Source organism: Phaethon lepturus, unplaced genomic scaffold (genome assembly GCF_000687285.1).
Source record: "Phaethon lepturus isolate BGI_N335 unplaced genomic scaffold, ASM68728v1 scaffold12553, whole genome shotgun sequence".
NCBI lineage: Eukaryota > Metazoa > Chordata > Aves > Phaethontiformes > Phaethontidae > Phaethon > Phaethon lepturus.
Genome location: NW_010531279.1, coordinates 79,887 through 104,637, shown reverse-complemented (window position 1 = coordinate 104,637; position 24,751 = coordinate 79,887). Strand labels below are relative to the sequence as shown.

Genomic DNA, 24,751 nt, shown 5'->3' with positions numbered 1-24,751 from the left:
AGAGAGTGAGTATGCTCCACTTGTGGTCTCAGCTCGGTTCTTCACAGCTCATTGGTGTCTTCTGCATGGCCAGCAAGAAGCAGATGGGATTTTCCAGCAACTGATACCTGAGCACCTGTGCTCTGTACTCAGTGCTGCCAGAGCAAAGGAGGTGGCTGCTGCACAGATGGGTTTTAAGCGTACTTCTTTTCTATTACTCTTAACACAACAGAGAAGTGTGCTCGGAACTACATGGTGTGCTTGCTTGTGAGCAGAGCCATGAGTGTCAGGCTGGAGGAGATGGACCCAGATGTGGTACTTTAATATCCCTAAAAGAACTCTGTTCCTCTGTCTGTGTTTTCCTCTCCTTTCCAACGTTTCAGTGCCTCTTCCCTCTTCCAAAGTAATGCCTTACTGTGTGTAAAGCCTTGTGTGAGGTTACCGGGGTATGCAATTTGCAAGCCTCATAATTTGTTCTCCATATGCCACTCAGTAGTGAGGAATTTGCCCAAAAAAGATGAAGAAAACAGTGTCATGGCTTAGAGGAGCAAGCTGTGCTCTTTTTGGTAGATAAAATAATAGAAGGCTGGGCAATGTGGTGATGGGTGGGATTTTCACATGAACATGTGCGTGTGTGTGTGTGTATCACTTCTCAGATTGATGTTTTGATGCATCTTCTGTAGTATAAAGCTGTTTTCTCCTTTTCCTTTTCTTCAGGGTAACCAGGAGCCAGCAGCAACTCCTGATGCAATGGTGCAGCCATTCACCACAATCCCATTTCCGCCACCCCCACAGAATGGGATTCCCACAGAGTATGGGGTGCCACACACTCAGGACTATGCAGGCCAGACCAGCGAGCACAATCTGACGCTCTACGGAAGCACGCAGCCACATGGAGAGCAGAGCACGAACACGGCCAGCACGCAGAACGGATCTCTCGCAGTAAGTGCAGAGCAGGGGAGTAGCCCGGGTGCTTTGAGAAAAAGCAGACGTTGATTAGATTGCTGACTGTTTCTTAAGTACACAGCAGATCAGCGGTAGACTTGAAAAGGAGAGAATTATAAAAAAAACATAGCTTTTGACCTTGCATTACTAAGTTCCTGTCTTTCCCCTTGTGCATTTTCCTCTCGTAAATAGGTGTCTGCAAAGAGCAGTAGTACTTGGGATCATGGTGTTCCTACCATTGTGGCATTGTCCAAAGACAGTCCTTTATAAAAGTGTTAATTACCTTGTGTTAATTGGCGAATGGTTCAAATGAATGTGATGGAGGCAGATTATGAAAGGTTGATGGTACAAAGGCTTAGGGTGAGTACATGCATTGTAGGTGTAATCCCAATGTTTGTTTTCAGGAAGCTAGCAGAGTAGAATAATAATTTTCTTTGATTTTTCTGAAGATGGCAGGGGGCTTCAGGGGGCAAAAATAGGATAGGACCACTGAGCTCTTGGGCATCTGAAGATGGACAAACAAAGATTTTTCACCTTTTTTTTTTATTTATTTTCTTCTTCCAATGGCCTGGAACTGGCAGTGGGCAACATGCTGGCAGATTATCCCGGGAAAAGCTTTATCCACCACTTAAGCCACTTGTTAAGACTTAACTTCCTAATAAAGAGCCTTATGGTGAGAGCCTTTGGTATTCAGGGGTGGATTTAATCTGTTAATGCTTTCAGTTTTACTTGTAGTTAGGTGTTTGGCTCATAGAGATTATTTTTCCCCCTGTAAGTACAGAGTGAATGCAGTGCCAAGGATTGGAAGAACTGGTAGTGCCAGCTCGAGGGTGCATGCTTCTCAGCGTGCGCCTCTGCTCCTTCTGCAGTGAGCAGTGGCTGCACAGTTGACATCGCTGGTTCTGACTTTGATAAGATATCTTAGAGTTCATCCTGGGAATGCCGCAACTTCAGCATCTTGAAGGAGAAAAAGAGTACAAACCCTGTAAAGCACATTCAGAGTGCGTAAAAGGAACTTCAGGTGCCTTTCTCAGCAAACACAAATGTAGATGAGAAGAGATCAGGCTGGAAATAAACTTAGAGCTAGTGCAGTGTGCAGAAATGCAAGTCATCATTTTAGTACCAGATTGTCCGACCTCCTTCCAGCCCGTAAGATCTGGGCTGCCCGTCCCCAGCAAACAGCTATCTCAGGCACTGCTGGTTGGATGGGAAAGCTGGAAACGGGGAATAAAACAGGGCAGTGGCTTTCCCCATGTATTTTTTGCTGTTCCCATCCTTGCCCAGAGCTTAGGAGCATTTCTTTTTAATGGAAATGATGCAAGCTTTGACCTTGGATGTAAGCTCTTGCCAACCTTCCCGCTCCTCTTCCATATTAGGAGCCATCTCTGCAGCGCTGCAGGGCCGAGCTCTGTGTTTCATCAACTAATGCTGGCTCAGAGGAGCCCACAGCGCATGGGGAGGCTGGCGAGCCTGCGAGGAGGGACTGGGAGCTCATCTGTGCGGGAGGGAGTGTTGCTGGGAGACTGCTGGGAGGCAGCGGTGTTGCCAGGAGGCTGCGGAGGGAGCCTGATTGGCAGGGGTTATCTGAGAAACAGGCTGAATAACATGGAACGCTTGTACTGGCTGTTAGAAACAGGTGGGCACGTCTGGTCTGACCATTTCACATGGTTAAAGATGTGCAAGATGAGCTTGCAGAGTCGGACTTGCAGACTGTAGTTAGCCAGGAAAGAGTAAGGACTCAGACAAGTGTGTTGCTGCAGGTGCTGTGGCTGGGACTGATCGAACCTAGAGGATCCCAGATAGTGGCACGTGAAGAAACCTGGCGGGAGCAGGAAGGCGCCTCAGCCAAGGATCTTTCACATTCCAGACTTTCACATGCACTGGGTCCTGGATTTTCTAAGTCCCTATATCTTGTTGTCTAGGACTCCTTCTGTATGAAGTTATTTTGATTCTGTAGGCTGCCTTGGGATGTAATTGCTTGTAACTTTTCTCTTTCTCAGTATGCTGATTAATGATGTAGGAACTAGAGGAAGGAAGAAGGCTTAGTAGTTACTCGAACTAAAGCATGCTATTAAAATACAGCAGAACTGGTTGGTGACTTCACCTTGAACAGCTACGGCTAATGTCAAGCACCTTGTCCATCACATACACTGGTTATTACTTGTTTGACATACATGTTCGGTCCATGTAGACCAGACTGCTATGCTTTTTTCCTTTTACCATTTTGTTGTCTTGCTCAAATAACAGTGCCAACTTTTTAATAGAGCAAAAAGTCATTGCGGGTGATGTATGATCCTTCCCTCCCACTACTGCAACTGACAGGCGCAGCTGCTGTCATGTGTGTGAAGGCGATACCCCAGACCCAACAGCCGGTGGATTTTTTAGCTGCTGACTTGAAGCCTGTGCTCCCATGGGATGATTCAGAAATTCCTTCAGCCAGACAGATAAGGTCTCTCCTTTCTTTTACAAACAAGGCCTGTGCTTGGTCCATTTGGCAGGACAGAGCAAGATAGCGGAAGGTGTGCTCAGATGGCGGGACTTTCCTGCTTCTCAGGCTGGAAAAGTAACAGAGAATGTGGAGTGGCTTAAAGGTCGCTCATGGAAAGGGGAGTTTCATTTGGCTGGTAAGATGTTATGCAGCAACATAATGGAGTCTGTAACTGAGTCCCTAACACGCTGGATGGGAGCATCTTTTCATAGAAACTTGGTAGATTCTAGTGGGCAAGTCAGATTGAATGATTTGAGATTAGCGGTGGTGTCTGAGTTAATCGATAGTCGTCTGGAAGCCTGAGGTCAAACATCAGCAGTGAACTTAAGTAAAATAAACTTAGGGAGTCAAAGTCCATGCCTTCCTACGCAGTCTAAAAGCCCTGAGCAAAGGGGAATGACTGGTTCGTGTCATCAGCTAAGGATGAGCCTAGTTCTGGAGGTTTGAGTGTAGTGGAAAGCATTCAAAGCTCTCGGAGCAGGGACATGGAAAGGAAATTGGCACAATAGGTGGTGTAATGCAAACAGCTTAATATTTTGGAGTCTTTTTTAATTTTAGGATCAAGCCTCATCTGTGGGGCTTTGTTCCTTGCCTGGCATGTGGGTCTCACGGTCTTCATCTCCAAGCATCTGTCCTTTCTCTTGATACCATCCAAAAGCACAGCTGAAAGACCTGGATTAAAAATAGATTGAGGTACCGGACCATATTTGGCCTACTTGGTCTGCCTGTTGCAGCCTCTCTCTTAAACTTTTGACACTCTGCATCTCACTTCTTATGGTGCTGGGTCGTCTGGTTTCTTCCCCCTTCCCCCTTCGTGGTTTACATTAGCACGCTTATCCCTAATGGAGCCACGCAGCATGGATAGCTGCAAGTGGAGATGCTAATTAGGCTGCAGTACCTCTGGCAGCTGAGCTGATCTAAAGATTCACTGCTGTCAGAAAGGAGAGATTTGGCTCCAAGCACAAACTCCCGCTCCTGTTTACTGGCTCTGGCATTCCTTATGTGAACCACTTTAATTCACTGACCTGGCAGAAAGCTGTCCAATTCTTTTGCTGGGTTAATGAATTAGAGCAGCTCTTGGAGGGGTCCAGCAAATGCTGCTGTTGCAAGGTAAGCGTATGGAGTGTATGGCCAGAAGCCGAGAGCAGTTGTCAGCTCTCTGCATCTCCTGGTACTCTACCCGTGGAGGGAAGATTAATCATCCACTGAACTAAAAAAGCTTGCTTGATAGTAAATGCAATGCACTTAATACTGTGAGCTGATTATTCAACTCGTTTCTCTTGTTAATGTCAGAGAGAAGAATTTGTGTGTCTGTATAAATTACGGAATGCAGCTGGAGGTATAGAAGTAGAGGAATAAGTTTATGTAAATTACTTTGCACGAAAATGGCAGGTGCTGTCGCCTTGGTGTTATGTTGTCATGAACCAATATAAAGCATTATTTAATTACAGAGAATCGTGTGTCTCGGCTTCTTGATGTGCCATACTGAAACATCTTTAACTCATCTGCAAGAACATAAAGGGATACTGACTTTCTGATTTCTTAAAGGAGACACGTCTGTGGTGGGGAACCCCTATGTACTGTGTTCTGAAGCAAGAATAGGAAGCTGCTCGGTCATCTGGCTGTGCCCCATATGTGTAGCAAGGGTTTGGAAAGAAGGGAGCCAATGGCACCAAGGGTTGGTTCCTCAACTGACTTATGTAACACATGGATGGTGTTATAATGATGATTCTCCCTTGGGTATTTCTTGCCTAGTCTGAGACTGCAGAATTTTCCTCTGTAATTATTTTTCATCACGTTAGTAATTAAAGTAATTGCTCATGTGAGGTATTTCAGGTGAAGAGTATGTTTAATGAATATCCTCACTTATCTTTTGATACTGCTGAGCAGGTAGACACGAGGAAGAACTAGCTTTGAATAAGTAGCTGGCTGCTGACTGTTTGGCCACCTCAGCTTGGAAATTGCTGTCTTGAGGTAGCAATTTCTGACATTTAACATCAGAAATTTGCTTTGAGTACAAGGCAGATTATTATTTCGAGTATGAGACAGATTATTGTCAGCACTTGTAGACTTGTGTCTAGTGAGGCAGATTTAAAAATGATTTTGAGGGAGAAATAGGAAATAAATCAGCAAATATCATTATGTTAGAGTATACATCTGTGGTACTTCTGCATATCTCAAAGGTTATAGCAGATCTAGAAGTAGTACAGGGAAGTATAATACTGATGATGAAAGGTAGCAGGTTCTTTATGAGAAGAAATGAAGTCGTCCCTTAAGAGAAGAGCTGACAGGAATGAAGGCATATGACAAGTACATAGAATATTGAATGGTATAGGAAATAAAATAGGGAACATTTGCACTTACAGAATCAGGTGCCATGTATGGAAAAAGGTTTTTGCTCCTTGGTTTTTCCATATAATGAAGGATTTAGCATTGGAACTCTTGTCCATAGGATGCTTTGGAAGTTGAGACATCAGCTGTCTCAGTTTGCTGGAGGCTGTGCTGGAGGAAAAATCACGGAACGTTTGCCCTGTTCTTACATTCTTCCACAGATGCCACAGATTTGGCTGCTGTCAGGAAGAAGATAGTGGGCTGGATGGATCTTAGTCTGTCACTCTGTGGCTGTTCTGCCACTGTCAGTGGAGTGGTCCAGGGGTAACCACTAGTTCAGGAAGTCTTACTGCCACCTTCACCTTGTCAGAGCATCCCTGTTTTGTGAGGAATGGGCTGGAACTGCTCACAAAGGGTATGAATAGAGCAGGCCTTTCAGGGGGCTTCATTTCACCACTTCATTGGAAAAAAACCAAAACAAAAAAACAGGGTGGGGGGGGAAATCAAAGAATCCTATTAAAAATACTGCTCAGAAAAAACAAAGTAATTTTAAACATCACTACATGGAAAATGTTATCTGACACATCAGAGATGTCTTCGTTGTGCAGGATAGGTAACAAAACTTCCTATGTGCTTTCCTATGTGAGGTTTGTGTTCTGACTTCAGGGGGGTATATCTTTCTTTAATGAGAAAAGTGAACAAAATTACATAAGCTTCAGTATGTCTGAAAACAGGTAAGTAATAAGCAGAAAAAAATACGCCCTGAATTAATCTGGCCATATTGAAAATCATTAAAAGCCTAGCAGAAGTTACTTGGTATGTCCTTAGGAATGTTTTTTTTGTCTGGTTTTTGGCATATGTTGTTAGTTGTGCCTGTAGTGTAGCCCAGAGTTTTTTTTCCAATATAACACTGCTGGCATCTCTGAAAAATCAAGTACATGGATATAATTCTGAAATTGCATTTACTGCTGTTGAAAGATGATTATTAGCCCCTGTGGTCTTTTGTCTGCTAAACAAGTGTCATTTAAGCAGCAGAAGTTCCCATGCATTTGCTTTTGGATGTGTAGGACCTCAGTCCTACTCTAGAGTGTGGAGGGGCAGAAGAGGGGTTTGGTGTGTAGTGCCTAATTTCCTCGCTTGTTTTTCCATCAGACCAGCTCAGTGGTTATCTGTTCATAGGGGGGTGACTGGTTGTTTTGACACGAGTTCTTCACTAGAAGGTGCAGAGATCTTCCCATGTTGTCTGCACTCTCCTTTGCAGTGGGAAGGTTGCCTTTTGCCAGTCATAGCTTTCAGTCCTTGTCTCCACGCAGTTCCTCAAGCTCTTGATCCAAACAAGGTCTTTTTTTGTTTTGTTGGTTTGTTGCGTTTTGTTCTTTTTATCAGAGACTGGTCTAGAAGCAGTGGAGTGAGCACAGTCTGTCTCCCAGATTTTGTAAGTCACCCAAGTACTCTTTTAAATATAGTTATTAGTTACAGTTTGTATTTTGTAAATATTTTTCTTTGCGGTGATTTATGGCTCTTAACCTCCTCATTACAATTCACAACATTTTAGACCGCCTGCTTCCTGGGAGAAGAGGATATGGGTTGTTTTTTTGCTTTTCTATAACTTGGACCTGAAGCGGTTCCAGTTCTAGAAGCAAGTAGGAGATGAAAACAGAATGTGCTGGGTATTAGTAGTCTCTGTGCTGGCCTGTCACATTGGTGTTTGTCTGGCTGGTTGGGGAGGTAGCCCTCTGGCCATGCAGATGGAGGTCTGCTCAGAGCTCAGGTGGCACTGGAGCCCCTGCCTCCATCCTGCTGAGGAAAAAGCCTCAGCAATTGCTTCTTCACCAGCTGCTGGGAAGTTGGCTGTAGAGCTGCCCCCAAACCTTTCAGAACACCCTCGTGTTGGCAGGAGTCCTTCTCCCTTTTTACGTGCATACATGCACATGTATACATCCATGCGTCTCTTTGCAGCTGGCTCTTCTTGCTCAGGGTTTCCTTACTGCTGGTGGGTGTTAGGGAGGAGCTGGCATGGAGGCACAGGCAGCAAGTAGTTAAAAGTGAAGCACATCTTGTGCGTGTCCTGAGCTCTGATGCATTTCTCGATGACCTTGAGCAGAGCTCAAAGCTTGCGTGTACAGGCATGAATGACATTATCACCTGCATAAGTATATGTTACACAGACTACGCTGAGGAGGTAAGGTGGATCCAATACTGTTTCTAGCGCAGGATCTTTGCCGCAGCATGTCTCTGCGTTGCCTGATGACAGGCATTGAGACCTAGGGAACATGTATTAGCTCCCTTCCAAGCTGAATTGATGTCTGTAGTGAAGGGAGAAGGCTGGTTCTTCTCTGTGAAGTGTTGAAGTGCGGCCAGTTCCTTCCAGAAGGAAGGAGACGAAACTCGGGAAGGAGTCAGGGTGGGGAGTGGGCACTTGGTGAAATGCAGGCTTTTATCATCTGGCTTGGTCAGGGTAGTGCTGTTGCCAGTCTCCATTATGTGCTGCCTGAGAACAGGCTCCAGGCCCTTGCTTTCATCTCCTTCCTAATGAACTAAGACGAGGAATAACTGTAAAAGGGGAAGGAAAGGAAAAAAAAAAGCAAGATCTGAAGAGACTATTTTTTCATTTATGTTGTAGTTGAATGTGTGGTGGTAGACAAACATATTGAGCTAATGTTATAGTGGCTGAAAGTTCAAATCTTACCTTGGGCCATGGACGATAGAAATGAGAGCGCTACAGCAGCTGCAGAGAGAAGGTATTTAATGTTAAACTACCGGTAAAAAAATCAGGATATGTGAAAGCCTGAAAAGCATTTGGGGACTCTTAGTGTAGTCAAAAAGGTAAGAGTGGATTGAGATCTCCTGTTCCTTCTATTATTTCTCCTCTTTGAAGCCTTTGTCTTACTGTACGCGTCTCACGTGCTGCAGAATGACTTCTGTGTGGCAGCAGCGCTCTGCCATATGCAGGAACAGCTGTGAGTGTTTTTGAGCAGGCCACTGTACATGATACATCGCACCCTTGGTAAGAAAGGAGTTCTGCCCTCTGCCTGCGAACAAATGGATGGGAGAGGAGTGCAAATGACCTCCTGGCTTCTTCCCCTGTGGAAGCGGCAGATCCAGTCCTGGGCAACCTATATGTCAATTTAAAGACTAAAACATTTTTGTTGTCACCATTCAGAATCTGTGCCTTTCCTCGTTCCAACTGCAGAAGATGCACTAGTGCGTTTGAGAATGCATCTGTGTGCATGAGTGTTTACCCACTTGCCAGTTCCACACAAAGCCATAGAAAACATGGATTTGGCAGATGCAGTAGCAGGGCTCCGCAGTGGGTGTTGTGGTTTAACCCGGCAGGTAGCTAAAACAACCACACAGCCTTTCACTCACACCCCCACCCCCACCAGTGGGATGGGAGAGAGAATTGGCCAAAAAAAAAAAAAAAAAAAAAAGGTAGAACTCATGGGCTGAGATAAAGACAGTTTAATAGGACAGAAGAGAAAGAATAATAATAATGGTAGTAAGAATGATAAAAGAATATGCAAAACAAGTGGTGCACAGCACAATTGCTCATCACCCACTGACCGATGCCCAGTTAGTTCCCAAGCTGCGGTGCCTCCTCAACCAGTGCCCCCAGTTTATATACTGAGCATGACGTCATACGGTGTGGAATACCCCTTTGACCAGCCTGGGTCACCTGTCTGGGCTGTGCTCCCTCCCAGCTTCCCGTGCACCCCCAGCCTTCTGGCAGGCCAGCACTAGAAGCTGCACTGTCCTTGACTGCTTAGCAACAACTGAAAACATCAATATGTTATCAACAGTATTTTCATCCCAAATCCAAAACACAGCACTATACTAGCTATCAGGAAGAAAATTAACTCTATCCTAGCCAAAACTAGGACAATGGATTGTAGAGATCTCTTTTAGCAGGAGTGTTGATGATTTTGGGGTGTTGTTTTGGAACACTTACTTGCAGGTGTTGTGTATGGTGGTGATGGATAGGCTCCTCCTGTGTTTTGTCCTTCTTGGACAGATTTGCCCTCAGGAGCAAAGGACTCTGATGGAGTCATAAAACTAAAACCACCAAATAGCATAGTGTGATTTAATCGCAAGCCAGCTGCATTGATTCTTCCCCTGGGGTGTACTCTCTGTATATTTGGAGATGCTTTTTGTCATAGGGAAGGAGAAGAGTGGGGACTTGGAGAGGGGGAGGAAGGTTTTTAGTTATGATCAAGTGGAAGTTTCTGAGATTGTTCTTGAAAATGTGATGTTTGGGGGATGGATGAGTCTTAGCCAAATAAAAATGCTTCATCCTGCTAGGCTTCTCCTGAGACTTGCGCTGTTCTGGGAAATAGAGATACTTGCAGGGCAGTATGTTCATTCTTCCTATCACAGCTTAATTTATATTAACCAGATCAAATATGTTTTGTGCTGCCTGTGCAGCCCTACTAAAATACAATTGAAAGCTGCCACTGCTTTGCTCAGTGCGACAAGACTCTGGTGCTTACTGTTTGCTTGCTCTTGTCAGTGCTTTGTAACCACTATGCACATTCAATGTCTGTAAGAGACATTGCTGGCCAGAAGCAGCTCTCTTAATGTTGCCAGTTTAGTTTACCTGTGGAGAGATGTTTCTTTCCAAATATTCATGAAGCGTTCTATATTGTATGATGTGCAGAGCAACCTAGCAAGTCCAGTCAGTGGTTGGGGAGTCAGTGTGGGCAACTATCCTGAGATTTCTTTCATCTTCAGTATACAAATTGTGTATTTAAAATGGCCGGGGGAAAAAAGGACCCAAAACAGCAACAAAACCTCCTACTCTTAAATGTTTATTTTTAAGGCCTGCATGTGCTCTTGAAGGTGCATAAAAAAGGCTAACTCTAGCTATTACATGGCCCTTGCCTTCTCGTAGAACTTCTTTTCACTTGATGGGTTAAGGAAGAAGTCGGGTTGGCATCTAAAGAAATGAAATGACACTTAAAAGTGCATCACACAGGTGGTCAAAGCATGACTCCTAAGAGACTGAGGCAAGCAGCGGGAGACAGAGCGAGCGGGTAGGTGCTCTTTGAATACCTTGGCCTGTCAATGCATGCTTTTGGAAAGGGGCAGAGGAATAAAACCGACCAAATTGTAGTCTGCTTTGTTCTGTAGTGCTGAGTTTTTGAGGTCATTTTTCTGATTAAAGTGTGAAAAATACCATTTTCTCACCATTTTGCAAAGGGTCCTTGACTTTATATTTAGTGCTGTGCTCAACTTTTACCACTACTTAGTCTAAGCCCAGCACAAGCAGCTGAGGTTCTCTTCTTTTCTTCTCTGCTGCCAGTCATCTCTGTGGGCGCGTTAGGTCTCTCCTCTGGTACACTGATCTCCCCTGTTCCTCTGCCTTTTTGCTGTACTTTTTCTGTGCACAAGTACTCTGGTCCACACCTCTGTCTTTGCTTTACCGGTAAGTGTTTGGGAATGCTGGAACAAATTCCCTTGTTTTAGCTGTGAAATTGGTAGTAGAAAGTAGCACTTTGAGTTTGTATAAATCCTGCAGTGGTAATGACTGTTTCCTGTCCCTGAGTTGACTTTTAAATGTATGAGAAAAGTTAATCAAAGACATCCGTAAGCTGTTCCTATATGGATTTTACAATTTAATTATAGATCTTCTTTTGGGGCAATGTTTCTCTGAAGGGAGTTTGACAGAGCAGATGCCGTTTTGCCTGGGGATGCATTTCTGGTATTGGCCCAGTGAAGAGCTGCCACTTCAGCTGTGGGATTTTGATGATTGCATGAACATCCTGCCACATGAGATTAGAGTGGTGGTACTCCCTCCCAGCTTCAGGATATGAAAGATCCGCCTCTTCATTAGAGCTTTCATATGGTGGCAGCTGAAGTGAGGAAGAACAGGGGAAAAGAAAGAAGCAATTTAAGAAAACCAAAGGCAAATCTACTAAGCTAAAAAGTGATCTGAGGGGAGGGAGGCTGAGATCTCATTACTGTTTTACTCATGGAAAGGGAGGGAAAGAACAGAGCAATTGTTAAGCATTACTGGCTTTATCAAAATAATTGTCAAATGTTCAGATACCACAATCACAAGTGTAGCACCAATACCTAAAAGCGATAGATAAAGCACGTGAAAGGAATTTGTGTGGTTTCTGTTCATGCGCACACTTTTGTCTTTCTGATTTCAGCAGACAGAAGGAGGGGCACAGACAGATGGACAGCAATCACAGACACAGAGCAGTGAGAATACCGAGAGCAAATCCACTCCAAAACGACTTCATGTGTCTAACATTCCCTTCCGCTTTCGAGATCCTGACCTTCGGCAGATGTTTGGGGTAAGTTACCAGCACCTTTTCAGGCAGATTCTCCTTCCCCACAGGTGGGCCACATGGTGCTAGTGTATTCATTTGAAGGAAAAGCCCTTTCTCCTCAATATAGTCAGTACACTGTAAAGTATTTGCAGGACTAGGACAAATGGTAACATTTACCTCAACTGGTAGATACACACAAAAACTGTAACTGTGTTGTTCATATCAAGATGTTGAGTGTAACCTAACAATTGGTTTGGGGGAAAAAAAAAATAAACCAAAGCCAAACAAACTTCATCTTATTTTCCAGTAAAGACTAGGATTAAATGTTGACTTAATATATCCTTTGTAAAGCACTGTTTTTCAGTTGCTTGGAAACTATTGAAATATTTATGTCTCAACTCATGATCCACTTCTGTGATGAAAAATTGCTGTAAGGAATTGGCCAACTAGCTATTACATGTGGAAAACCTAGTGCAAGTCAGATGGTATTTTACATTGTGTATGATACACATTCTGTTTCTTTTGACCAAATAGTTTGTCCTCCCTAATCTTTGTTGCTACTTATGCTACTTATCATTCTTAATTTATAAGCTCTTTGAGGAAGGGTTTGTTCACGTGAGTATAGGTCGTCACCCATTCCATGTGGACACAGAAATAAATGAGTTAGATGCTTTATGACCTAACCTTGAGGTGAAGTTATCTGTGTATCATCATCATCAGGAATTCTTGACTTGTTGATATGATGGTAACATCTTCAGTTGGTGGTATGTTTTAAAATCTTCAGAAATACTTCTTATTATTTCTAAAGGTAACAGACTTTAAATGTTGCAGCGCAGAGGTCTCAAGTCAGGAAAGACTAAACCCAAGGTTCCTCTTGCCACCTTAGGCTTTGAGTATATACCTTGGTCCTAATTGCATAGCCAGCTGCTCCTCCAAAATCTTGCAGTGTTCCTTTTTCAGTTGTTGTGTTTCTTGAGCCAGATGCGTGGGGGTGTATGCATGCACATACACACACCCTCTCACATGGAGAGTAGTATTACAGTATGTAAATGTGTTAAATTCATGGACTTCAAGCTTAGACTACTGTAAATGTGGGACGAATTGGGCTTATCTGTTCATAGCTTGGACAGTACAAAGTGAACAAAGTGTGCAGAAATGTTAAAAATGTCACTGATGGTTTTCAGTAAGAGTCCCAATTACTATATATTGTGAGAGATCTTTGCTCTTTGTCCTTGAAGGTTTTTGTGCCCAGAAGAAGCTATTTTGTGGGTGAGACCAAATGGAGAGGAGTGGTCAAAATGCAGGAGGGCAAGGCTGGAGAAATAGTCTGACTGGAATCTTAAGATACTCAACAAGAGTGAGTTTCAGGCCTTCCATCTGTGAGGGAGTAACCCCTGCAGCAGTACAGGCTGGGGGCTAGTTGTCTAGGAAGATGGTCTGCAGTAAAAGATTTGAGGGTCCTCATGAACAACAAATCGAACATAAGCAGCAGCGTGCCCTTTGCAGCAAAGGTGGTTGACTGTGTTCTGGGCTGTGTTAATGAGTAGCCAGCAGGCCCAGGGAAGTGGTCCTTCCCCTATCATCAGCACTTGTTGGTCTGCGTCTGAAATACTGTGTCCAGTTTGGGCTCCCCAGTGCAAGAAGTGCACTTCATCTAAGTGAAGTACCAAGTGAACTCCCAAGTAACTAGTGCTAGAACAAGAGGAAATGGCCTCAAGTTGCTCCAGGGGAGGTTTAGATTGGATATTAGGAAAAATCTCTTTACTGAGAGAGTGGTCAAACATTGGAACAGGCTGCCCAGGGAGTTGGTGGAGCCGCCATCACTGTAAGTATTCAAAAAAAACGTGAAGATGTGGCACTTCGGGATGTGGTTTAGTGGGCATGGTGGTGTTGGGTTGATGGTTAGACTTGATGACCTTAAAGGTCTTTTCTGACCTTAATGATTCTGTGATTTTGTGAAATACTGAAGCAAGCCCATTGAGCACTACTAAGATGGTCAGGGAGCTGGAGAACATGGCATGTGAGCAGAGTCTGAGACCTGGGGCTGTTGAGCTTTGAGAAGAAAAGACAGAGGGGGGATATTTTTGTCTTCAACTACCTGATTAGAGGATACAGAAAAGATGTAGTCAGATTCTTTTTGGTTGTGTGTAATGATGAGATGAGAGGCAACAAACACAAGTTGAACATGGGAAATTTCAATTACAAGTCAGGAAATTTTTTTTTTTTTTTTTTTTACTGTGAGGGTAGTTAAATAGTGGAACATGTTGCCTAGAGAGGTGGTGGAACCTCAATACTTGCAGGTATTTGGCTTGACTGGACACAGCCTGGCCAACCAAATCTCGTTAGACCTGCTTTGAGCAGGGATTGCACTAAATGACCTCTGGAGGTAGGTCCCAGACAAAATTACGATTCTGTTACAAGAGGCCTGGATTTGTTTCCGTGTTGTTTGTACATTAGATTGTCACACTTGACATCTGTGGGAATGTTTTCAGGGTGAAACTCTTCTTCTGGCAATCTGTGATTGCTGAATCTTCTCAGTTGCCTGTTCTGCTTTTGTGTTTTTTAGCTTGCTTTTTGCTGTTGCAGGGCTGTGCGGTAGGCAGTTCCGTCCGGTTTGGATAAATAGGTTGCTGAAATCACAGCCAGTTCTTGGACCACCTGCTACAAATCTGTATTTAGCATGTCCTGCTCTGTGCTACTGCTGCTCCTCTCTCCTGGGAGCTTCATCGTTTACATAAATTGTTCCATGTTCTTTGCTGGCCCTTCTGTTGGGACCGGTGCTTGGCTTGATGACTGGCCCCTTTCACGCTTGTTCACCTTGATGCTGTTCCTCCTTGTGCTCCTGGTGTAGGGGACATGGATGAGATGGAATTGACAAGAACACCCCTGTCCTGGTGTCTGTTATCTCTTTGCAGATTGTGAGACCCAGGCAATTTGAATGAACTGCTGTCCTGAGAAGTGACTTGTAGGAAATGCGGCCTAAGTGCTTGCATTAAGGTTTCCTATCCTTTTTTGGGCCCATATGGTGCCACTTGTACACAGAAGGGGTGGAGAAATATGCTATACGGGTTGGTTTTGGGTGTTCCTCAAGTTACTTGTTTTTTGTTTATTTTTTCTTTAAACATCATCTCAAGTTCTAGCACAATGATGTGATTTTAACTGCTGTAAATGGTATATTCCCCATAACACCTTTTGCTAGTTCACCTGGACCTGTGTTTGCTGAGAGGTATACCTACCAGAAGAGCATTCATCTTTTGGGGCACAGAAAACATGTGCCATTTTCCTGTAATAGAAGACTTTGCTACTTTGCCAAGGAAATAATCAATGGTTCTTGCACATCTCCCTTTTTCTCTCAGCATGCTCAGAGCCTTAAGCAGGAGACCATTTCTTTCGGAATCCTCCTTGCTCCTATTTCTTTTTCAGGATCAGGACGCTTTCCCTTGGGTGACTCACTGAAACCAACCCTTTCTCCTACAGGGGACTCATGGTTGTCTGAGTCTTCAGCTATGGCTATCTTGTAATTCCCATCATCTCCCTCTCCCTTCTTCGTGTCAGGTCATATCTCCTCAACGTCATATCTGAGAAACTCAAAATCCTTGCCTGGAGTGATTTTCCCAAGCTACTGTACAAAGAGAGGAATTGGGTAGACAGCAGAGCTTGTGGAGGAAGAAATAAATGTGATGGGAGGGAGGGAGTAAAGAAGTCCCCTGAGGATGGAACAGCATGTGAGAGGTCAGCCCAGTCTTGGGGCGCAGAACATTAGCTAATGCTTTCGTCCAGACTTGAGTAGAGGTGGACTTCAGATGTGTTGTCCCATGTATGATTAAATGGTTATTACATAATGCTGTCTAAACCATCACCATTTGTGAGAGCTGCAGACATAAGGGTTTTCTGACAAATTCAAGTTATTTGGGTTTCAAACTATCTCTTGCCTATTACATGTTTCTAACAGGTCCCTGAGATATCCTCAGGAGTGGAACACATATTTCCTTATGTATATACTTCTTATAGAGAGCCAAATAAAATAGGCTGCTTAAAACAGGTAATATTTACTTGACATTTCATGATGCTAATAAAAAAGATTTCCAGAAAGCTTCTAGAAGGAATAGGTCAGTTTTTAATGCACACAGTTCTGTACCCTCTGTGGAATAAATCAATAGTTGACCTTGTTCTAGCAGATAAAGAAGAGTTAATAGCTGACCTGAAATCCCACGGTTGCCTAGGTACCAGTGATTGTTATTTGTCTGTATTTACTTTCTGCAAACAGAATATGGCATCGGGCAGTAGTGCAAGAAGCTTCAGAAGAGTCTGTTTCTTCGAGTTTAAACAATTGGCAGCGTAACTGCCCAGGAAAGTACCTTTAAAAGGGAGGTGTTAATGGAAACTATAAAGTATTCAACAAAATCATGCTGATGGCCAAAAAGGCATGATTCCACAGTCAATGAAACTGTTAATAAAATGACAAAACATTCTGCACATTAGGCCAGGAGGATGAAAAGGAGGAGGAAGTAAATGGCAGTGAATATAATTGCAAACTTAAACAAAGAAGCAGGTGAGAAAGGAAATGCGCTAACCATGGAGATGTCAGTGATGTAGGTTCAGAGGAGAAGGCATCAATTTTTTACATGCAACGAGAAAAAGATCTAGGTGTAGGTACAATATAGAATTAGGAAATATTTGTGTTTGGGGGGAAAAAAACCCCACAAGTTAATAAAACAAAACCAAACAGAAAAACCAACCAAAAAACCCAACTTGCTGTGTTTATGATTTAAGAGGAGGTATTTGTACCATACCTAGTTTTGTATGTAACTTGTAACAAAGGGGGATGAGACAGTGCTCACTAATATTAAAAAACCAGCAGATCTTGATAAGGTACATCCAAAGATAATAGCAAAAGCAAGGAAGTTTTCTATTCATTAATGTTAATTTTTAGCCAACTCTTGCAAGCTAGTGGAGTTGCAGAAGGCTGGAACACTGCCCACCGGGACTCACTATTGGAAAAAATTGGAAGGGATGACCCCAAGAGCTACAAAGTATCTATCCATATGTTGATCCAAGATAAAAATAATTTTGGAATGTTTTAAAAAACATGAGAATCTGAAGAAATGGTTTAATATCTATTCAGTGTGACTTTCTATAAGGTAATATACGTCTCTGCAGACAAATATTGTCATGTCTGTTTGGACAAAATTGTACAAAGCAATACTGATATAGTTGAATGTTGCTCAACCAGTTGAATACATTCAAGTGACCAATGTTGATTTTTAAGAAAAAGAATGCTTAAATAAACACATTAGAGGGATTAAAAACCTCTTTAATGGTAGAAGGTAAAAAGTAGTAGTTATTGGGGAGACATCAGTGATCAAGACTGTTTCGAGTGTCAGTTTTCCTAGGGATCTGTTTCAGTCGCAGTCCTGTTCAGTATCTGTATCAACCTGTGGAGACTGTATTATTAAAACCTTGCCAGTAAGGCTTGCAGTTGAAAAACTATTTGAGGAGGAGGAAAGAGAAAGATAAGGTTTACTGTTAGAGAATGACTTGAAATTCCTGGTTAACTGACAATAAATCCAACAAAAATGTGTTTGATGCAGCTCAGTGCAGAGTACTGAGTATGTGGGAGCCAGGCTGTGCTTGTAGGATGGAAAACTTTCTTTGGAAAACACTGATTTGTGAGAGTACTAGTAATTGTTGAAGATAGTTGCTTCAACACTGCAAAGGAGGGTATCTGGTTGAAGGAGGGATGTGATCTTGTTCATATTCAAAGTTGAAAAGACTATGACTGCATAATTTTATTCAGTTCTGAGATCAATTTAGGACCAAAAAAAAAAATCTAGGGCTTGGAAGATGAGTAGCTTTTTAATCGTGTGAGGTACTGGGTTACATGATTTACTCATCTTATTAAAGAGAGGTTGGGAGATGACACGTCTGTTCTGTACAGGTGCTTATGCATGGATGATACCTATTAATAGGGGGTTTAGATCTTGTTTACAGTCATAATAAGATTTTCCAGTCAAAAGCTGAGATTTAACACAATTAACCTTGAAATAAGAGAAGAATTTGTAGTCATTTAGGCCAATTTAAACAGTGGAGTAACTTAACAGGTAGTAGAAGAGTTGCCATCAGTGTTAAAGAAACAAGTTAGCAACTCTCTTCAAAATCTTACTACCCAGTTTCTGAGGGACATTCTTTGGCTAGTGTGTGTAAGGACTCTGACACGGTGGTAGTAGTCTTCTCTTTAACTGATGGTAGGCTGTCTCCTTCTTTACTGGACTATGTATGCAGAAGAAAAGCTCATGTTTCCCACAACATGTTTCCAAGTCCTTTCAGCTTTGTGCTGTATTAGTGTCTGTGCTTGTACCTCATAGCTGATAGATTCAATCCTTCCCTCTTAGGCTGCAAGCAGCAGTTTTCCTCCCAGTATAAAATTGTCTGGGATATTGTGGTCAATTCTGGTCACTTCAGTGTCAGATGAACTTCAGAGTCTCTTGGGGAAGATGGAGGCTGGGTTGGACTGCCTGCAAGAGGAAGATTCATCAGTTCTCAAGCGGAATCATGAATCACCTCCACAGAAACAGGCAAAGTGGGTTGTTTTGGTAGTTCGTATGGGTGTCTGTCCATTAAATCCTTCTTATCTGTTGTAAGAGCAATAGTATGAGGAGTCAGAATTGATGTTTCTCAGAATTTACTGTGGTGAAATGCTTTTTGCTCAAGAATCTTCGCTTATTTTTAAAAAAGGAAATAGTGTAAGATAAAAATAAGAACTATGATGATAACAATTGCAGATGAAGGTGGGATAGCACAGCACAGGGTGTGAATTCTCTTGGGCTCTTGCTTCAGCTGCAGACATTGCCATTTTTCAAAACATGTTCACTCCATGGCTACTAATTGTTGGCCGTTAACTGCTTCTGGTGAGGAACATCATCAGCCCAGATGATAAAGGGTTTTTATGCATTATCAGCTACAGCAGTAATAATGCATAGCTATTTTATATAAAGGTGACCATTCTGTCACATTTAATAACGTTCAGTTAATGAAGTTATTAATAAACTTCACTTATTAAAGGTGACAGAATGGTAGCTACTTTTTTTAACATTGGATTTTAAGGCAGGTAATGTTGTTAACCTTTTCCTTCTCTAAGCATAATTCTTATCGCTAGTGTGAGATTCTTTATGGTCTAGGTTTGTAGTAGACCACTGCTTTTTATGACCCAAGCAACACAGCTCCGGGAGCTCAGATATTTTTGGAAGCTCTTGTAGCCTTCAGATCTCTGCCTCTGGGGAAACATTTTGGCACTTTGCACTTCCTAAAATATCTCAGTGGATATAATTTCTCATGCAACTTCATTCTGGTGTCAAGAGTGCAAAACACCTCCATGAGCTTATAGTTCAAGGCTAAAGCAATAACAAGCTAGACTACAGCTCTTCCTTCAAGAATTTGGTAGAATTTTAAGTCTGTATTTGCTAGTAAATAAATTTAAATACACAAGTAATTCATGATACATGAGTATGGGCAATAGCAAAAAACCTACTTATTAGGCATTAAGTGGGCATTACCCACTTAACCATTTAAGTGGGTAAAGCATATAATAGACCAAGCAGCTCTGACCTGCAGGTGTTGATGCAGTGAGGCGTGAAGTACAGCAGTAGGAAGGTTGCTGGAAGGGACTGCTTTCTGAGTGGATTGGACATCTGAAGGAGGAAATCCTGTCTTCTGAATATCAAGGTATATTTTCTTTTTTTCATCTCCAAATAGTACTGGCCACCGATCACACGTAACAAGTCCTATGTGCCGATATTGGAGAACAAACATTCTGACACAAGTTGGCCTCTTTGTGAAAATTGTTTCCAAGCTCTTCAAGCAATGAGAATGAGCTCCGGCCCTGTCACAGGGCAGGACTTTGTTACTGCTGATGTTGGTTAGAGTTAGAAGAGGCGCTGCTGTTTATACTGATATGTTTCACCAGGGCTATTTCTGGAATCACCTTTTGCAAAGGACTTACGTGCCCAGTGCTGCTTGAGCATCCTGCTTTGTCTGCACAGCTACACTGGGGACCATGGTACTTGTGCACAGGGATGTTTTGTGCCGCTGCAGCTGTCTGCAGCTATTGTAGTGTCTGTCTTGCTCTGCGAAAGCTATGTGCTGATGCCACAGGACATGGAAAGTTCTGTAGCGAGCATCTGGTGGAAGGCAGTGGTGACTGGATCATACATTTATCTAAGATTTGTTTCGCTTTTCATATGAGTTACTAGTAGAGTCTGCAGTGAGACTGGGCTGAATGTCATTTAGGAAACAGTGCTGTGCTGTGGATTTACTTGTATAAAAGGCCTGGATAAAATTACATGGAGTGTCTTTTATAACCAGGTTTTATATGGATTTGGTCAACATGTCCGAGTCCTCTCAAACTGACTTTTGAATGTAGGTTGCTTTTGTGGGCATGGGTCCAAGTACCACGGCGGCAGTACCAGGTTACAGTGCAGTCACACCTGGGGATGGCATAAGGCAGGAACAAGGAGGTGGAAGTATAGACCTGGAAGATGGCCTGGTGGTAAGACCTCTGGAATGGTACCCTGTGGTACTGTTCACCCCTGTCTCACTGTTTTGTGTGAAAATGTTTTGTTTGTGAGTCAGAGGATAACAAATGACGAGAAACTATGTTCCTTGTCACTTTGTTTGCTGGGATGGTTGCAGTCTGTAATTCCTGTTAGAAATCTGTGCTCTTTGTGTGGCTTCCTTTTAAAGTTTGGTTTCTTAGAAAACGTGTTTTGCTGGGCAGCAGGTCAACTCTAATAAGGGCGGTGGTGCTTGTTTACTGTCTGTTCAGTTACTAAGGTAAACTTAGTAGTGCTTTGGTTTATACATCCTTGATGCTTCTATCTTCCTCTCAGCAAAACATACTGGTGTAGCTTGGCTGAGTAGGGTTGGCTGTAGCAGGGCAGGCCCTACTATTTTCAAGAGATGTGACCCAGGAAGTTCATGTACTGGTAGCAGGGTAGCTCTGGCAGACCCCATGCTGCCATTACTGAGCACTGACTAATACATGCTATGATGGAGTCAGCTGTTCTAGCTGAAAGTATATCCCATGAAGCTGGGAGCTAGGGTAAGGACTGTCCGCAGCATGGACCTATCCTGCATATGAAATGCTCTTGTTCATGCATCTCAAGATGGAGGACCTGAAACGGTTTCCTGCATAGAACGTTGGTTTCCTTGCTAATTTAAATTTCAACCATCTTTGAGAATGGACTGTTTGGCAACTTTGAGGTTTAACTAGTTCACTGCACTCTTCTCTAACTGAATTTTGTAGGGCCAGTGCAAAGCTGCTTGGGCATACGGAGTTCTCTTGTAAGAATGCGAGGTTATTGAATGGGGGCTCTTGTTACCTTTTGTTGTTCCATGATTTCTAGAGAATTTGCCCTGTATTGCCTGTTGTTTGCATCTGTAGGGTTGTCTCGCACGTTTTGGAGCTGATTTTGAAAGGTCTAGACGGGGAGAGGGGACAGGGCCAGCTCGAACAGAGCATACAGGAGGGGCCCTACCAGACTGTCAGCGCCTTGGAAGGCGAAAGCTCTCTGGTGCCAGATCTCTCAAATTTATTATACATAATGTATATGTATATATAGTACATATAGTTATGGCCTCTGCTGGAAAAACCTGCTGCCTTCATGTCACCTGGGTCGAAAGAAACACACAGCATGCATATACCCTTCCTTGGACAATGCCCTTGCATCTGTGATAAGGTACATCATGTTCAAGCATGAAAATTGGGTTCTCCTCATAGCTGATGTCTGCTAACAGTTGTAAGAGGCATAAAGATGATATTTCCAACAGCCCCTGCTACCATTGTAGAGGAGACGATTCTCATTTACCTGCTTTACAGAAAAATAACTAAAAGCTGGTACAGTGTCATTCCAGGGAATGGAAGACTAAGACAAGATGCTATAGCTCCTATGCCATGGCATGACTGTAAGAGAGTGTGTGTGTGTATTTATCCATGGTATAGCATGTGCATGAGCAGTTAATGGAGGAGGCTTATTGCATGACCTGACATGTGATGGGGGATGCTGACTTCTTGGTCACATAGTAAGCGTTTTAAGTCATGGTGGGCAGCATTTGAGATGTGTAGTCCTGCAATGCCTTCTTCAGAGGCTGTGAACTTGGCTGAGGATTTTCCCTGCTGCTGTGCAGGATTGTAAGTAGAAGTTCTTGGTAATCATTGAGTGAACGAATCAGGTCTCAAAACAGTAATTCATGTCTTCAAGGTTAGAGATTAGAGGGTTAGTCCTCATGGATGACCTAAGCATGGATCTTGTTTTGTTTGGCCAGACCCTCTGTCTGCTGGAAAATACAAACATGCCTGTATACATGATTTTAAAAAGTTACTATGGGGGCATTTGGTGTTGACCCTTGTATTTAGACGTCCTAGTATTTTCCATAGAAAATTTGTGACGTTTTGCTAAGGAGCACTTAAAACTTCCATTGTTTGCAGCAGGCTTTTGACATTTGGTAGGGCAAGCACCATCAGAGAACAAAGTGCCTTTTTATGTTCCACAAAATTAGATTCAGCTTTGAAGGAGAGATAAACTGTTAAAATGAACTAGTTCTTTTTTCCTGCTTTCATTCTTCAGGAGAATTCTGGCACGCTACCAAAAAAAAAAGTGCCTCCAGTGCTGGACCTGCTGTAACTGTTGCAGCAGTGAGGACAAGAGCCATGGTGTTAGAAGCTGTCAGAGCAGCTGTGGCAACAGCTACAGCAGAGTCTTGAAGAGCCCAGTGCATGTCCTCCCGCATTGTGTCCATGCTGCTTTCTTCCAGGAGATTTCACGGAGCAGGAAACCCCTCCCCAGCAAACCTCAGTTCAGCAGTTAGCCCCTGTTGTCTCTGTTCCTTCTCTCACAAGCAGGTCCTTCCCTTCTGCCTCTTCAAACACCCACAACTCGCAGAATCACTAAGGTTGGAAAGGACCTTCAAGATCATCAAGTCCAACCATGAATCCAGCGCCACCATGTTCCCTAAACCATGTCTTGAAGCACCACATCCACACATTTTTTGAACACTTCCAGAGATGGTGACTCAACCACCTCCCTGGGCAGCCTGTTCCAATGCCTGACCACCCTCTTGGTGAAGAAATTTTTCCTAATACCCAATCTAAACCTGTCCTGGCGTAACTTGAGGCCATTTCTTCTCGTCCTATCGCTGGCTACTTGGGAGAAGAGACCAACACCCTTGTCGCCACAACCCCCTTTCAGGTAGTTGTAGAGAGCGAGAAGGTCCCACCTCAGCCTCCTCTTCTCCAGACTAAACAACCCCAGTTCCCTCAGCCACTCCTCATAAGACTTGTGCTCCAGACCCCTCACCGGCTTTATTGCCCTTCTTTGGACACTCCTAGGTAGAAAAGAGATTGGGGCAGTTTACATGGGTGGATCTAGCCCACTGCAGTAGATGCCAAGCATGTGTTCGCTGCAGCGACTGGATTTGGTGATTTTAATTCTGTCATCTAGGAGACCACGTACCTCCATCACCTACAGGGCAGGGAGGCAGCCCTGTCACCTCCCATGGAGCTAAGTCAGACCTAGCTTGCATTCAGTGCAAAACCTAGACCTTGCATTCAGTGTTACCGCCAACTTTTTGTTAGCCACAAGAAGTTAAACACACAAGATGGGATTTCCTGTTGGTGTGGAAACCCTGTGCGGTGAGCTTAGCCAAATGGGGATGGCAGGCAGTGTTGGCAGTAATACCCAAGGATCCAGGCCCAGTTGGGTGTGGAGAAAGGGGAAGATGGCATGGCATAATTGTGCACCAGAAGCTGCACAGTTTGTTCTCTTTCAAGATGATTCTAATGAGGTAGAAAACGGTGGTTTTTGATGGCTTTGAAGATTCTGAAAATAATTTTGGCATTTGCATTTATTGAGAGCCCGACTGTTTCAGCATGTGCGGCAAGGCTAGGCAGCTGAGCTGATCTGGCAGGGACAGATCCTGCTCTCGGGCAGGGTGTACAGCTTTCCACTCCCTTTTGCTTCTCAGAGCCATAATGCTCACCTGACCCTTTGAGCCACTTCAGATCAGTAAATCATCAAAAACTTTGTATTTATTCCTTTTGTTGGGCTAGTTTTTCGCAGGATTGGTGAGCTGTATCAGTATATGTACAGGTGAGAATGAAAACTGGGGCCAGCTTTAGGAAGTTGGTGAGGCCAGACAAGGAAGGACAGGGGAGCAGGGACAGGCCTTCAGCAGCGGCGAGCTGTTAAATTGGTTCAGCCCCTGTCGTGTAATGACACTGAAATAGTCTACTAAGAAAGCAATCACGAGTGATGTCTCTCATGGCAGTGCCCAAGCCATATGCAACAAAGGCAACAAAAAACAATCAACGGCTAATCTCCTTTATAGACAAGCCCACACCAAGCATGGGATAGAAATAGAAAATGTGCTTTATCTGTGATTGGCACAGCGGTGGTCAAAACAGGATCCAGCATGGATCAAGCCTAAGCTGTTGAGATGTTGAGGTTTCAAGGAAGATGCATGTTTATATTAGCATTATTCAAACTTCATGTAACGTGGAATATTGTGAATTCAGTTGTTCTTGGGATGAATAGAAGATGAAGTATTGTCCTGAAACAATAGAACAGTAAAAACAACATCTGTGAACCAACATTTGTAAAAGAATATAACTCTCTCCTTTTTAAGAACGGAGAATGGAAGCAGACAGAAACTATTGCTAGAATTGTTGGAAGCATTTTGT

At 43.3% G+C, this 24,751-nt stretch overlaps 1 protein-coding gene across 1 annotated transcript in view; it reads left to right on the top strand.

The window, feature by feature from the left end:
* Positions 1-729: 729 nt before the first annotated feature.
* RBFOX2 (RNA binding protein, fox-1 homolog (C. elegans) 2) overlaps positions 730-24,751 on the top strand; it is a 57,209-nt gene continuing 33,187 nt past the window's right edge. Inside the window, 3 exon segments of the mRNA XM_010284504.1 lie at positions 730-925; positions 7,366-7,373; positions 11,896-12,042. Of these exon segments, the coding sequence (XP_010282806.1) occupies positions 730-925; positions 7,366-7,373; positions 11,896-12,042 (351 nt within the window).